The sequence below is a fragment of the Panulirus ornatus genome, chromosome 29, assembly GCF_036320965.1.
Source record: "Panulirus ornatus isolate Po-2019 chromosome 29, ASM3632096v1, whole genome shotgun sequence".
NCBI lineage: Eukaryota > Metazoa > Arthropoda > Malacostraca > Decapoda > Palinuridae > Panulirus > Panulirus ornatus.
The window spans coordinates 16,858,821-16,875,403 of NC_092252.1; the positions used below are offsets into that span (position 1 = coordinate 16,858,821).

Here is a 16,583-nt window from a genome sequence, read left to right on the forward strand (position 1 = left end):
GGGCCTAGTAAGAAATGTGGAAGCGTTTAAATTAGGTTCAACCCAGGCACTTCATTGTGCTCTTGTTGATTGGTTATATAGGCTTAAGCCTACATATCCCATCGATCCTGAGAGTCATTAAGACCATCAGTGTCATTTCAACCACAACTTAAGCATCTTAATCAGATCTTGAAGATAACTCTAAGGCCATACACGCTTTCTGTACGTGCATGTCCTTAACTCTATGACAGTATGTCTGTGTACGTTAACTTTGTGACTTCATGTACGACGGTCCTCAGGTCTCAACCAAAACAAACAATGCATCGGTTCAAGTTGTGTCAAGTTTGACATTAAAAAAATCTTATCAGCGTAAGGACGAAGTAGTCTCTTTTGTCAGTGTTTTGAATATCTAGTGAGCAGTTAGACAACTCTACTTCTGGTAATTGTAAAGATTGCTCTCGATTAGAGTTGCCTACTTGCATATAGGAAAATTCTGTGTAAGACCTCTAATGTTCTGTATAAGTTGGGGAACTCATACATTGAGGGGAAAAAAGACCAAAGAAAGAGATACCAAAAAGAGTAACCACAATCTAGAGACAAAATGTGTCTCGAAAACAGAAATAGTTAATGACAACGAACACAGCGGTAAAATAATGTTTGGAAAAGACTAACATAATCGTAAGCAAATAAGTTTGATCAGGATTAACGTACTTGATCGTACCAAAAACTATATCTTAAATACATGTCTTTAAATACTGTCGAGTGAACGAAAATCATACAGTAGAACTCCAGTTCAAGGCCACATCGAAACTAACTCTGGGATATCATTGACTTTGTATCGAAATTTTAATATAGAGTGTAGAGAAAATATAACAAGACTGGCGGAACGTGATTAGCATAGCTAATCTTAATTCCCCAGAATAGATAAGTTGTTAGTAGGGAGGGTTATGAAGATCTGGGAATATCCGGGGTTGAAATATAACTTGAATATTTCCTCCTGAAGATAACAGAATTAATCAACATCCAGTTTAGCAGCGCTCTGTAGCTAGCTTTGTATACTGTGTAATTTTGTTGTACTGTGATAGTGTACTATTTAGAAAACATGACAAAACCTGTGAAGTATGATTGGGAATGTTATATTGTATTCTGTACTTAAGGTGATAGTGGTGAGGGTTATGAATATCAGGAAAATTATATGATCAAGTAATGTAAAAGTAAGTTAAACACTTGTAAAGAATCAAAACTCTCCTAGGTTCCTATGTCAGCTGAGATTTGTAAGAGAAATATCTCAGCAGCAACATTTACAAGCTACACTTGTTTTGACAAGTCCAGGGTATTTATCTTTATATTAGTTATAGAAAAAACATTTCACATACATTCTCTTTTATGTTCTTTATGCCTAACTTTTTGTAAGATCAGAATATTCGGTACCTTGGGCAGTGCCTTTTGCCATTATCGTACTGTGCAAAGAATTTTTATGATAATGCTGTTGAACTGACATTCATACATTTTTTACAATGAAAGTTGTCATGGTGGGTTTTCAGTGTTTGTTTTTCTCATAAGGTTTCTATCACTTGTACATCAAATTTGTTTTAGACATATATGCATAAGAGAATTCTGTTGATAGGATGCTAAGATTAAATTTCTTTTCACAGAATGTCAGGGTCCACTTTCATAGCATCCATCATACCATGGTCTCAGGTTTGCCGAATGCTTGACAAGGTTCAGTCTGCTGTTAGAGCCTCGAAGAAGGAAATGCTTCTCAAGTTTATCAAACAGTTCCGAGAGCTTCTTAAAAAGAAACTGGAGCAAAATCCAAGTGCTGTAAGTTTATTTCCCATTTCAGAAATAAATGGGTTGAAAACGGAAAGTACTGCATCACATCACCCAAGGAAAGTTTTCTCTCTTTTTCAGCGGGTAACCTCCTTCTTTTATATAGGCTTCAGTCCAGTTGTGAAGATACTGTCTTTTCAGCTTTCAGAAAGCCAGTGTGAAAAAAGATTTCTTTAGATTCACTTTTGCCCTTTTTCTGTTTTTGCTTTGTGATGAGGCGAGAGGACATGAGTACTGTATACATCATGATAATGCCTATCTTTTGTTTAGTTTCAGCCTTTGGTAGATGGAAGCTGACTTCTAACACATTTAAGTTTACACATTCATCTTGGAGATTAGTCAAGGTTTCTAATTAGTGAAGTGAGGTGAAATTTTGGCATTTACCACACTGAAATTGTTGATTTTTAGAGTTTTACAGTGAAATCTGCAATCCAGCAGTTGCTCTATGATGAGTCTGAAGCTACTGTCATTTTCTTGACCAAATAACATTACTCTGTTCTGAAAGAAAAAATATAGTTTTGAGTTTATTTTGCAATACCCAATATTTCCGATTTGTTGCTTGTATTGTAGATTGAAAAGGTGCCTTTAAATTTACTTGTCATATTATACCAACAGCCTGACAGCTTCTTTCCTGTGCTACGGATACTGCTGCCAGCCCTGGATCGGGCAAGAGGGGCCTATGGTGTTAAAGAACGCAAATTAGCTGAATTGTACATACGCATACTGGGTCTGAAGAAGGAAGGCAATGATGCTCAGAAACTTTTACATTTCCGGTACTGATGAGAGCAGCATTTTCAGTAGAGAAACTAGATTGTTTTATTTGTAAGAAATATACTCACAGAATATTAGTTTTTCTGATTCCACCCTTTTCATGGAAGGGGCTGGAGATAGTTGTTACTCATATGCATCCTTTGGTATTAATGTGTGTACTGTACATATCCCTTGGGATAGGGGAGAAAGAATACTTCCCACGCATTCCTCACGTGTCGTAAAAGGCGACTGAAGGGGACGGGAGTGGGGGGCTGGAAACCCTCCCCTCCTTGTATTTTGACTTTCTAAAAGGGGAAACAGAAGAAGGAGTCACACGGGGAGTGCTCATCCTCCTCGAAAGGCTCAGATTGGGGTGTCTAAATGTGTGTGCATGTAACCAAGATGAGAAAATAGGAGAGGTAGGTAGTATGTTTGAGGAAAGGAACCTGGATGTTTTGGCTCTGAGTGAAACGAAGCTCAAGGGTAAAGGGGAAGAGTGGTTTGGGAATGTCTTGGGAGTAAAGTCAGGGGTTAGTGAGAGGACAAGAGCAAGGGAAGGAGTAGCACTACTCATGAAACAGGTGTGGTGGGAGTATGTGATAGAGTGTAAGAAAGTAAACTCTAGATTGATATGGGTGAAACTGAAAGTGGATGGAGAGAGATGGGTGATTATTGGTGCATATGCACCTGGGCATGAGAAGAAAGATCATGAGAGGCAAGTGTTTTGGGAGCAGCTGAGTGAGTGTGTTAGTAGTTTTGGTGCATGAGACCAGGTTATAGTGGTGGGTGATTTGAATGCAAAGGTGAGTGATGTGGCAGTTGAGGGAATAATTGGTGTACATGGGGTGTTCAGTGTTGTAAATGGAAATGGTGAAGAGCTTGTAGATTTATGTGCTGAAAAAGGACTGGTGATTGGGAATACCTGGTTTAAAAAGAGAGATATACATAAGTATACGTATGTAAGTAGTAGAGATGGCCAGAGAGCGTTATTGGATTACATGTTAATTGATAGGTGCGGGAAAGAGAAACTTTTGGATGTTAATGTTCTGAGAGGTGCAACTGGAGGGATGTCTGATCATTATCTTGTGGTGGCAAAGGTGAAGATTTGTAGAGGTTTTCAGAAAAGAAGAGAGAATGTTGGGGTGAAAAGAGTGGTGAGAGTAAGTGAGCTTGGGAAGGAGACTTGTGTGAGGAAGTACCAGGAGAGACTGAGTACAGAATGGAAAAAGGTGAGAACAAAGGACGTAAGGGGAGTGGGGGAGGATTGGGACGTGTTTAGGGAAGCAGTGATGGCTTGCAGAAAAGATTCTTGTGGCATGAGAAGCGTGGGAGGTGGGCACATTAGAAAGGTTAGTGAGTGGTGGGATGAAGAAAAAAGATTATCAGTGAAAGAGAAGAGAGAGGCATTTGGACGATTTTTGCAGGGAAATAATGCAAATGACGGGGAGATGTATAAAAGAAAGAGGCAGGAGGTCAAGAGAAAGATGCAAGAGGTGAAAAAGAGGGTAAATGTGAGTTGGGGTGAGAGAGTATCATTAAGTTTTAGGGAGGATAAAAAGATGTTTTGGAAGGAGGTAAATAAAGTGCATATGACAAGGGAGCAAATGGGAACTTCAGTGAAGGGGGCTAATGGGGAGGTGATAACAAGTAGTGGTGATGTGGGAAGGAGATGGAGTGAGTATTTTGAAGGTTTGTTGAATGTGTTTGATGATAGAGTGGCAGATATAGGATGTTTTGGTCAAGGTGTTGTGCAAAGTGAGAGGGTTAGGGAAAATGATTTGGTAAACAGGTAAGAGGTAGTAAAAGCTTTGCAGAAGATGAAAGCCAGCAAGGCAGCAGGTTTGGATGGTATTGCAGTGGAATTTATTAAAAAAGGGGGTGAATGTATTGTTGACTGGTTGGTAAGGTTATTTAATGTATGTATGACTCATGGTGAGGTGCCTGAGGATTGGTGGAATGCTTGCATAGTGGCATTGTACAAAGGCAAAGGGGATAAAAGTGAATGCTCAAATTACAGAGGTATAAGTTTGTTGAGTATTCCTGGGAAATTATATGGAAGGGTATTGATTGAGAGGGTGAAGGCATGTACAGAGCATCAGATTGGGGAAGAGCAGGGTGGTTTCAGAAGTGGTAGGGGATGTGTGGATCAGGTGTTTGCTTTGAAGAATGTATGTGAGAAATACTTAGAAAAGCAAATGGATTTGTATGTAGCATTTGTGGATCTGGAGAAGGCATATGATAGAGTTAATAGAGATGCTCTGTGGAAGGTATTAAGATTATATGGTGTGGGAGGCAAGTTGTTAGAAGAAGTGAAAAGTTTTTATCGAGGATGTAAGGCATATGTACGTGTAGGAAGAGAGGAAAGTGATTGGTTCTCAGTGAATGTAGGTTTGCAGCAGGGGTGTGTGATGTCTCCATGGTTGTTTAATGTGTTTATGGATGGGGTTGTTAGGGAGGTGAATGCAAGAGTTTTGGAAAGAGGGGCAAGTATGCAGTCTGTTGTGGATGAGAGAGCTTGGGAAGTGAGTCAGTTGTTGTTCGCTGATTCGTGTGAGAAACTGCAGAAGCTGGTGACTGAGTTTGGTAAAGTGTGTGAAAGAAGAAAGTTAAGAGTAAATGTGAATAAGAGCAAGGTTATTAGGTATAGTAGGCTTGAGGGACAAGCCAATTGGTAGGTAAGTTTGAATGGAGAAAAACTGGAGGAAGTGAAGTGTTTTAGGTATCTGGGAGTGGATTTGGCAGTGGATGGAGCCATGGAAGTGGAAGTGAATCATAGGGTGGGGGAGGGGGCGAAAGTTCTGGGAGCGTTGAAGAATATGTGGAAGTCGAGAACATTATCTTGGAAAGCAAAAATGGGTATGTTTGAAGGAATAGTGGTTCCAACAATGTTATATGGTTGCGAGGTGTGGGCTATAGATAGAATTGTGCGCAGGAGGGTGGATGTGCTGGAAATGAGATGTTTGAGGACAATAAGTGGTGTGAGGTGGTTTGATCGAGTAAGTAATAATGGGGTAAGAGAGATGTGTGGTAATAAAAAGAGTGTGGTTGAGGGAGCAGAAGAAGGTGTTTTGAAATGGTTTGGTTGCATGGAGAGAATGAGTGAGGAAAGATTGACCAAGAGGATAAATGTGTGGAGGGAACGAGAAGTGGGAGACCATATTGGAGGTGGAAAGATGGAGTGAAATAGATTTTGAGTGATCGGGGCCTGAACATGCAGGAGGGTGAAAGGCGTGCAAGGAATAGAGTGAATTGGAACGATGTGTTATACCGGGGTCGACGTGCTGTCAATGGATTGAACCAGGGTATGTGAAGCGTCTGGGGTAAACCATGGAAAGTTCCCTAGATGTGGAAAGGGAGCTGTGGTTTCGGTGCATTATTACATGACAGCTAGAGACTGAGTGAACGAATGTGGCCTTTGTTGTCTTTTCCTAGAGCTACCTCATGCACATGAGGGGCGGAGGGGGTTGTTATTTCAAGTGTTGCAGGGTGGCGATGGGAATGAATAAAGGCAGACTATGAATTATGTGCATGTGTATATATGTATGTCTGTGTGTATATATATATGTATACATTGAGATGTATAGGTATGTATATTTGCATGTGTGGAAGTGTATGTATATGCATGTGTATGTGGGTGGGTTAGGCCATTCTTTCGTCTGTTTCCTTGTGCTACCTCGCTAATGCGGGAGACAGCGACAAAGCAAAATAAAAGAAATAATAAAAAAAATACTGTACATACTTACTTGAGGACTTGAGTCGCAAAAACATTGCTAGAGTTTGAACAGGATTAGTGAGATTTTATATTATATTCATCATCTCTTGTTTAAAGATGGAGCTGAAATGCTTATCAACACATGAATATACCTATACATCCTAGGTTTTCGGCATATAGAGAGATTGAGTGAGGGAAGGTTGACAAAGAGGATATATGTGTCAGAAGTAGAGGGAATAAGAAAAACAAGGAGACCAAAGTGGAGATGGAAAGAGAGAGTGAAAGACATTTTAGGCAGTCAGGGCCTAAGATGCAGGAGGGTGAAAGGCTTGACAGGATAAAGTGAATTAAAATGATGTGGTATATTTATTGGGCTGAACTAGGAAATGTGAAATGTCCAGAGTAAACCATGTAAAAGATCTGTGGGGCCTGGATGTGGATAGGGAACTGTGGTTTCAGTGCATTGCACATGACAGCTCAAGAATGGTTGTGAGCGGATGTGGCCTTACTTCATCTGTTCTTGGTGCTACCTTGCTAATGGAGGAAATTGCAGTCAAGTATGAAAGAAAGATCACAGGTTAAAGTCTCCCTTCATTATCTGTGGTAAATTATGTTGGCTTTTGATTAACACTTGGTGACCACTAATTTTATCGATCCTTGGTTCAGGTTTAAAGGAAAAGAACTGTGCATCTTCACCTTTATTTGCACACATATTAAGAATCTAAGCCTCAAATCATAACCTTTACAAGTTGTGTTTGATTTATATAAGCTTAAGAGTACCTATGTTATTGATTATATGAAGATTAGAGTTGAATGATACATTCATGCATGTGTCATAAGGCAAGTCCATTGTTTTTGTTCCTGTTCACTTGTGTTGCAGAACTGTATTGGAATTTGAAGAAATTGGGTGATGTTATCCATCTCATTGATCACAGATAGAGCTAAATCACACCTCCATGCATCCTTCCATTTGTATCTTACAATGATTTTGTAATTGGTTTTTCTAAATTATATATTCCTCACACTTGTTGAGGTTATTGATTTCATCAGCCATGACCTCATGTTTAGAGATATAGTTACATTATATATCCATAGATCCTAGCCTTTATCATCTAATTACTGGTTTTCCTATATTGTGCTGAATTGAGAAACAAATCTTCCATCAATGTGTCTTTTTCATCTCCTGAACTTCATCGTCCAATTTAGTTCTGACTTTGTTTTTTATTCTGATGAGTCTTTCTAAGATCACTCATTTTATTGTTTTTCAGCTGAGGACTAAAATTTACAACTTAATGAATAGAAATCCTTCTTTTTTAAAGAAGCTGAGATGGCATAGTTACAGCTCTAGTGAAAGCCTTTGGTGGAGTAGACAAAGAAGCCTTGTATAAGGTTTTATATATGGGGGTAACTAGAATACTATTAAATCTTTGAGGAACTTTTCCAAGAAGAGTAGGCCAATTGTGTGAGAAGGGAAGGTGGTGTGTGTGTGTTTCTGGTTAAGGTGGGTCTGCATCATAGATGTGTGATATCACCATGGTTGTTTAATCTCTTTATGGATCAGGTGGTGATGAAGGTGAATGCAAGGGGTCATAGAGCAAGAGACGAATCAGTTGCTGTTTGCAGATGACTCGTTTTTGGAAGCAGACTCTTGTGAGAAACTCATACATTTTCATTATTTTCAGCATTTGAATGGTACCATCAGTTGTTATTGATGGTACTCAGACTCAGTTATCTGTTGATAACTGAGTCTTAGAGTAAGATCCTCACTTGGTTCTTTTCTCTGTTCCTTCTTTTGGAAATGAAATTAGAAGAGGAAGATCTCCAGCTTGTGCCCCTCTTAGTTGCCATCTGTGATTTGCAGGGGATATGTAGGCCTCAGACCACAGAAATTGAATAACAGCTCACTACCTTTCTTTGGTACAAGTCGACTTTGGTGCAGCCATATTTACAGCATAACTGTAATTGAGTAACTGAATGTAAAGGTCTCATTCCCATGCATCAGCAACTGTTATGTTTTATGTTTGTATTGTCAGTGCCATCAGCAAAGTAACCAATTCTGGAAACAAAGAGCAGATACATTGCAGATACTTTTTCAGTTTCCCTATGATATTCAAGAGTGGATGTATGCAAATAAAGCCTCTTCATTTGTTTATGATGCTGATTAGCTAAAGCATGAAAAGCCATTAAGCATTAAAAGAATTCCTGTTGTCTAAGGTAATATACCTGCCATAACATATATTTCTTTATACAGTAAGCCCAAATCAACATCAGGGGGTGATGGAGATTTTGCTGAGGTGGCATACTATGTGCTAAAGAATCGCTGTCCTGACAAAGGGGAAATGTCACTACATGATGTTGACACACAGCTTACATCAATTGCTGAGAATTATGCTGCAAAGAAGCATGGTATGTGTGTTGTTCATTTTTTTTTTTTTTTTTTTTTTTTATACTTTGTCGCTGTCTCCCGCGTTTGCGAGGTAGCGCAAGGAAGCAGACGAAAGAAATGGCCCAACCCCCCCCCCCATACACATGTACATACACACGTCCACACACGCAAATATACATACCTACACAGCTTTCCATGGTTTACCCCAGACGCTTCACATGCCTTGCTTCAATCCACTGACAGCACGTCAACCCCTGTATACCACATGACTCCAATTCACTCTATTTCTTGCCCTCCTTTCACCCTCCTGCATGTTCAGGCCCCGATCACACAAAATCTTTTTCACTCCATCTTTCCACCTCCAATTTGGTCTCCCTCTTCTCCTCGTTCCCTCCACCTCCGACACATATATCCTCTTGGTCAATCTCTCCTCACTCATTCTCTCCATGTGCCCAAACCATTTCAAAACACCCTCTTCTGCTCTCTCAACCACGCTCTTTTTATTTCCACACATCTCTCTTACCCTTACGTTACTTACTCGATCAAACCACCTCACACCACACATTGTCCTCAAACATCTCATTTCCAGCACATCCATCCTCCTGCGCACATCTCTATCCATAGCCCACGCCTCGCAACCATACAACATTGTTGGAACCACTATTCCCTCAAACATACCCATTTTTGCTTTCCGAGATAATGTTCTCGACTTCCACACATTTTTCAAGGCTCCCAAATTTTTCGCCCCCTCCCCCACCCTATGATCCACTTCCGCTTCCATGGTTCCATCCGCTGACAGATCCACTCCCAGATATCTAAAACACTTCACTTCCTCCAGTTTTTCTCCATTCAAACTCACCTCCCAATTGACTTGACCCTCACCCCTACTGTACCTAATAACCTTGCTCTTATTCACATTTACTCTCAACTTTCTTCTTCCACACACTTTACCAAACTCAGTCACCAGCTTCTGCAGTTTCTCACATGAATCAGCCACCAGCGCTGTATCATCAGCGAACAACAACTGACTCACTTCCCAAGCTCTCTCATCCCCAACAGACTTCATACATGTGTTGTTCATGTATTTTGTTTTATGCAGATAGCCCTACTGACAGTACTAAAGTCAATGATGACATGAGTTATCTAGTCTCGAAGCCCCTGTAAAGCTAGAAATTGGATGGTGCCCTGTGAATTGTCATTAGAAATAAAGAAAATTGAGTAGATTGATAACAAAAAGACTTTCTTTTATCTCTTTCCTAATCCTTTTTCTGATTTTTTGTTGATCACTGCCTTTAGAATTTGAACAAGACTATGGTATCAAGATGAGTGTATGCAAAATTTACTTATGACAGCAGAGTTATGCCTAAGATTCAAAATGAATCTCTTTGATCAAACTGAAAAATTACATTTGACATAAATGAGTTGTTTGTTTGTTCTTTGCCCATGTCATATTGATTTCCATAATTCCGTAGAGGATGTTGAACGTTCGTTGCTAACTATGCTGCGCAACATGACAGCAACTGAGCAGAAGTGGTTGATACGAGTTTTATTGAAAGATATGCGCCTTGGCATTGGTCAGAGTGCCATTTTCAATGCATGGCATCCAGATGCTAAAGATTATTATGATGTTAACAACAACCTTGAGAAGGTAATTGGTGAGACCAGTTATTTTCTATTTTCATTTGAAGGAATTGTTATCCTGATTGCTCATTTATGATGTAACAGAAAATGGTTTACCTGTCAGTATCCCACAAGCTTTAAGTATCTTTCCTGTTGTATTTGCTCAGACATAAATGTACATGTCTTTATATATTTTCATGAAATAGATAATAGTAAGGAGAAGCATTTCTCTTTAGGGTTGTATTTTGTATTTTAGGAATTTTATTAATGATTTTTACCAAATTCGCTTTCACACAGGTTTGCAAAACTCTACGAGATCCTAGCGTGCGTCTCCATGAGATTGAAGTATCATTGTTTTCTGCATTCCGTCCCATGTTGGCAGAAAGAGCAGTGCTAGAGAAAGTAGAGGCACAAATGGAACACAAGCTTTTTTATGCAGAGACAAAATTTGATGGAGAAAGGTCCCAAATCCATAAAAAAGGAAATGTTTACAAGTACTTTTCACGGTAAGTATTAGATATGAGTAATAAATGTATTCATACAACCATATCTTAAGAATTCTTGTAATGTGGAGATTTAGGTGGTATTTTGCTCTGGAAAATATATTCATACAAAGATGAAATAGCTTGTAAGTATGTTTTGAAAAGAGAGGTATTATTAGTTAGCATTGTCTTGCTCTGAGTAAGGTAGAAATTTGCAAAGAACACTGTGTTTTGTAGACAGTTTTTCATTTCATATCTTTTTTTACCCATTTGTGCATATATTAAGTAATGTTTATCTTATTTCAGAAATGGTTTTGATTTCACTAGTAATTTTGGTGGTGATAAAGATTCTGGTCTTTTCACGCCACATCTTCACCCTCTGTTCCCTCCTCATGTAAAAGAAGCCATACTGGATGGAGAAATGGTTGGCTGGAGCAAAACACATAATGCAATTGTCAGCAAAGGTAATACTGCCACTTTCGTGTATACTGATTTCTCCAACATATGGAAGGTTTCTTACCTTTTGATGGGGATAGTAACTAATATGCTGTATGGCAACTCATGGTGGTGGTGGGTGCCAGTGTCCATCTTTTGAACACCCATATGTCATCCTGACAATTTGCATAGCATTTTAAAAAGTAGAAATCCCAACTAGTACCATCTAAAGTCTATGAAAGAATGAGAAACTATATGTATACCCACAGTGAAAGGGTTAATGTAATCCATATTGCTAAGACTCACTTTTTAAGTCCACAAAAAACAGCTTGAAAAACTTTCTTTCTTTTTTCATATAATATTTACATTCCTGGGCAGGGATTGAATTAATCTCAAGTAGAGACAATTAGTATGTTTGATTGCTTTGTTTGAATGAGTCCATACTCCACTCTCTCCTCATTTTTAGGTTATAACTATCATATCTATCCCTGGGGATAGGGGAGAAAGAATGCTTCCCACGTATTCCCTGCGTGTCGTAGAAGGCGACTAAAAGGGGAGGGAGCGGGGGGCTGGAAATCCTCCCCTCTCAATTTTTTTTAATTTTCCAAAAGAAGGAACATAGAAGGGGGCCAGGTGAGGATATTCCCTCAGTGGCCCAGTTCTCTGTTCTTAACGCTACCTCGCTAACGCGGGAAATGGCGAATAGTTTGAAAAAAAAAGAAAAAAAAAAAACTATCATATCTGTTCATCTCATTAATATGAGTTTTACTCAAAGTATAGGGACTTAAAGAACTTATGAAGTGATATTTCCATACTTTGGAATTCAATGTCAGAGAACTCAAAAGATGGCTGAGATCTTGGGAAGCGTTCTAGATTATAGCATTGCTGTGTGATGTAGGTAGAAATTAAGAATTCATTTTGATATTTTTTTCCTAGAATTATAAAAAGTAATGTTATTACATCTTATCATTGAAGTATGACTGCAGAGAATAATCCTGTGTAATTCTTCAGGTGAGCATATGGATGTGAAGAATTTGAAGGAAGGTGGTGACTGGCATGTCTGCTTTTGTGTCTTTGACATAATCTATCTGAATGGAAAGGTAATCTGTTTAACTTTATGCTTAGAATCACCAACTTTTTGATCAAGTTATTAACTTTTGATTATATTCTGGCATTATTAAAAGTTATTGCATTGTCCATACCATGACAGTAGTTCTTTAACGTCAGCTGTCACACTTATGATTTATATTCTTATATACACCACAGTGAAATATATTTCTTCCTTTTTATAGGTGTTGACTAACCTGCCTTTGTCTCAACGCTTGGAGAAGCTCGAAACAGTACTCAAGCCTCAGGAAGGCCGAGTTATGTTTTCTCCAAAAGCTCAAGTCAAATCCAAGTGAGGGTCATCCATATTGTTGAGAAATTTTGTTTGTGGCCAATATACGGCATCCATTACTTGTAGTTAGGTAGAAGCGAAAATTTAGGATCATGCAAAGGCCAAAAGAAATGTGGGAAAATATTGTTTGTAGGTTAGTGTGGACTTTGGGAATATGCTGCTAGGTAAATGTAGTCAAAGAAAGAATCAACAACTGATGAACTTTACTGTATGATGATTGAGGGAAGGTACATATTCCAGGATGTCATGTTGAGGGTAAAGTAAGAGTGGCTTATATGCATGCTCAGGTTTTGTTGTTCACTTCAAGAAAAATTAGATTTGATGATTTAATTGTTTATAGAGGATGGGTAAATGCTCTGTTTAGAAAATCTGTGAGTCAGAGGGAAATGAAGTGGTAAGGCAAGCATTGAATTCCATAGATAAGAAGTAAGAGGAATGAAGGAATTAGTCAAAGATAAACTTTATCAAAATGAAACTTTTTACAGAGTAGGGAGAGGAAGAATATCCTTTTGTGAGATTGGGGATGGTAGATTTGTATCTTTGGCTAAGAGTCTATGGAAATAGATATAGAAGAGAGAAAATAGAGACATCTTTGATAATTTGGTTGGTATCAATACTGTCCATGGTTAAGTTTTAGAGCTTGTGTGAATGATGGCCGGCCTGCTTTCTTTTGTGTATATTTTATATAATGATTGTAAGGTTTGGCTTGCTTAGGTGGAGTGTTATCAGATTGGGTAAGTGGTCAGATTCGAGTTTTTGTTGTGTGCCTCATGTGTCCTTTGCTTTTGTACAGAATGTGATGTCTAGTGCAGTTGGCTGCTGGAGGTGGTGAGTTGGGAATCTGGTTGGCTGGTTGCATAGGCTGAGGCTGTTGAAAGAGTTTACTTTGTTTATAATTAGTTTGATTCTGTGATCTTGATTGTGAGTTGCACTATGCTGTTAGAGTACCTTGATTCTTGTATCTTTTGGTCATACAGTAGTCCCCTACCAATTGCTGGGTTTCATTCCTGGAGGACCCCTTGGTTGCCAAAACTGCAGTTGACAAGGTACTTGAGCTATGAGTAATTGTAGTTTAAGGGGAGTGGTTCTTGAGTGACAAGGTATATACCTTAAGTCCTATGATGAACACCTAATGGTCGAAAATAAACATGTTATACTTTAAAAAGAAATTACATTGCTCTTTATGGTTCTCACTACTGAGTCTTCAGTCAACACTAGAGTGCTTCACTTGAGACACTACACTTCCGCCCAATGCAAGGGGATCAAGTGAGTCAACTTTTTGCTTTAAACACATGACTTTCCTTGACTTCTTTAGGGTAGCATCATTATTCATATGACTAGCTTTATACTAAGAGGCCATACTGTACTATATTTATTTTCAATTAGCAGCAAAACAGTTGAAGTTACAGGTATTAGAAGTGTTTATTTAGACCACTTATGGAGTTTCTCATGTGGCAAGAGACTGTAACAAAGAACAAAGAAGACAAAGCATGGGCAACATTGTAGTAATATCCTAAGTCAGTAAGAAAGAACAAAGAAGACAGAGCATGAGCAACATTGTAGTAATATCCCAAAGTCATTGCTGTGTGCATCTTTTTGCCACCACCATCCTGGATCCCATGAGGCTTTGGGTGCTTGACACTCTGTTGCCAAAGTTGATAAGACCATGGTATGCAAGGGTCCTTAGTAAATGGAAATGTCTAGGAAAACTTATGCATACCATGCTGGATTGAATATGGGGAACTGTTTATTGTACTCAGTAGAGACTGAATATTAATGTATATTTTGGATTTTCAGAGAGGATGTGGTAAAGATTTTGAATAAAGCCATAGACAACAGGGAGGAGGGTGTTGTTCTCAAAGACCCAGACTCAGTATATCGTCCTGCTGCACGTAAAGCTGGGTGGATTAAAGTCAAGCCTGAGGTAAATTTATTAATTTCAGAGAGGATATGGTAATGATTTTGAATAAAGCCATAGACAACAGGGAGGAGGGTGTTGTGCTCAAAGACCCAGACTCGATATTTTGTCCTGCTGCGCATAAAGCTGGGTGATTAAAGTCAAGCCTGAGGTAAATTGATTCAAAGATTAACATTCTGTAAATCAACGTTTATTTTTATCCGTCTCTGAGAAATGAGATGGATCCTTGTATTGCCTTTGAAAATATGTAGGGGGACAATATTTTTTGCTTTTACCATAGTTGAAAATATGATTGAAATACCCAAGACAGGTAATGTAATTATCTCTAGGGATAGGGGAGAAAGAATACTTCCCATGTATTCCCTGCATGTCGTAGAAGGCGACTAAAAGGGAAGGGAGCGGGGGGCTGGAAATCCTCCCCTCTCATTTTTTTTTCAATTTTCCAAAAGAAGGAACTGAGAAGGGGGCCAGGTGAGGATATTCCCTCAAAGGCCCAGTCCTCTGTTCTTAACGCTACCTTGCTAATGCGGGATATGGCGAATAGTATGAAAGAAAAGAAAGAAAGAAAGGTAATGTAATGTGCTTTTCTCCAAAAGATTTTGTATAATGTAAAGTTGAAGTTTATATAGCTATTACAGGATAAGTTACTTAAAAATCTTTGATACTGATATTGATAATTCTTGGTACTGAAATGGTTCAGAATTGCAGTTAAGTGTAGAAATTATTTAGGTTCTTTGAGAAAATTAATATAGAAATAAGGAACAACAGTAGTGACTTCTTGATAAGATCTAAGTGCTAGAATGAAATACTAAGATGATTTAACCTCTTGTAAGAATAAAAGTGGGGATGAAAGTCAGAATTAGATGAAAGAACTTGTAAAGAAAAAGAATATTATGGCATGAATACTGAAGCAGGAATGACTTGATTAGACAGACCTGTATGTTGACTATTATTGTAGTAAAGATTACCAGACAATGACTTCAGAGCACATATTAGATAAACTTATCTTTCATGTCATAACTGATGACTTAAAAACCAAGTTGATAATATCATTACAGTATGTTGACTCCCTCGTGCCTGAGCTTGATCTGCTGATCATTGGGGCTTACTTTGGAAAGGGTCGACACCAAGGTGTGCTCTCTCATTTTTTGCTTGGTGTTGCTGTCCCTAGTGTGGAGCCAGGTTAGTTCAATTTTACAGTTACTGTAATTTCATTAAGTGTATTGCAACTGGAATATGTTTGGCATAATCATAACCTCTACTGTTTCCTTGAACCCTACACAATGAACATCGATTATTTTTCTTCTGAGTTGTTATTCCATATCTTCCAGGATCTGATTCAACCCATTCACTCAACTAGATTGGAATCAGATGCTTTCTGCATCATTAAGTTACTTGCTATCGCCTCTTGTCAGCCATTCCCTTTTTCTGTTCAACAAATATTGCTTCAGTCACTGATCTTGAAAGATTCAAGATATGTCTATGGCATCCCATTTCCTAAGGTCTGGACCTGTAGCATATAACTGGTTGCTTCCTCCACTAGTTTGTGTGATAGACCACTGAGAGACTGACTTATGATACCTCCTCTCCTTGCACAGTATAGCTATGGAATTACCTTTGTGCCTCTGTGTTTACCTTTCCCCATAACTTGCTCACCTTTAAAAGTCCAGTCTGCAAACTCCTGAGGTGCTGAGATTAATTCCAGTTATAGGAAATCTTTCTTTTTATGCACATGATTTTACCTTTTAGGTGACCATAATTAGGTCATGCTTATGCCTGTGCAATGTCAGCTTTTACAGAAAAGAAAAAATTATCAAATATTTCAGTCACAGCTTCCCATTTGTGAAGTGAATTGAGATTTGATCATCAAAAAGATAGAAGCTCTCCAGGAGGAATCAGCAGCAAGCTGTCAGTACATATCTGCTCTGACTTTTTTGATGCTAGAACATAAAGGCTAGAAGTTGTCAGGTGGGCACTAACAACACTGCCTCCACTTTTACTAGAAAGCCTTCTCGTGCCTCTTCTTGGCCAAAATTCAGTGCAAGAAGAGCCATTGTCCATAAAATCAC

At 38.7% G+C, this 16,583-nt stretch overlaps 1 protein-coding gene across 3 annotated transcripts in view; it reads left to right on the forward strand.

Moving 5' to 3' along the window:
* The first annotated feature begins 218 nt into the window (after positions 1 to 218).
* Positions 219 to 16,583, forward strand: part of DNAlig4 (DNA ligase 4) — a 32,938-nt gene continuing 16,573 nt past the window's right edge. Inside the window, exons 1-11 of one of the 3 annotated variants that reach the window (XM_071679318.1) lie at positions 219 to 348; positions 1,635 to 1,803; positions 2,428 to 2,585; positions 8,526 to 8,680; positions 10,133 to 10,308; positions 10,578 to 10,786; positions 11,069 to 11,226; positions 12,209 to 12,297; positions 12,490 to 12,596; positions 14,394 to 14,520; positions 15,573 to 15,696. In XM_071679318.1, the coding sequence (XP_071535419.1) occupies positions 1,636 to 1,803; positions 2,428 to 2,585; positions 8,526 to 8,680; positions 10,133 to 10,308; positions 10,578 to 10,786; positions 11,069 to 11,226; positions 12,209 to 12,297; positions 12,490 to 12,596; positions 14,394 to 14,520; positions 15,573 to 15,696 (1,471 nt within the window). In that variant the 5' untranslated portion in view covers positions 219 to 348; position 1,635. Of the gene's footprint in view, positions 477 to 1,634; positions 1,804 to 2,427; positions 2,586 to 8,525; positions 8,681 to 10,132; positions 10,309 to 10,577; positions 10,787 to 11,068; positions 11,227 to 12,208; positions 12,298 to 12,489; positions 12,597 to 14,393; positions 14,521 to 15,572; positions 15,697 to 16,583 lie in introns of all 3 variants that reach the window. The other 2 variants (XM_071679319.1, XM_071679320.1) reach the window with 2 other exon arrangements.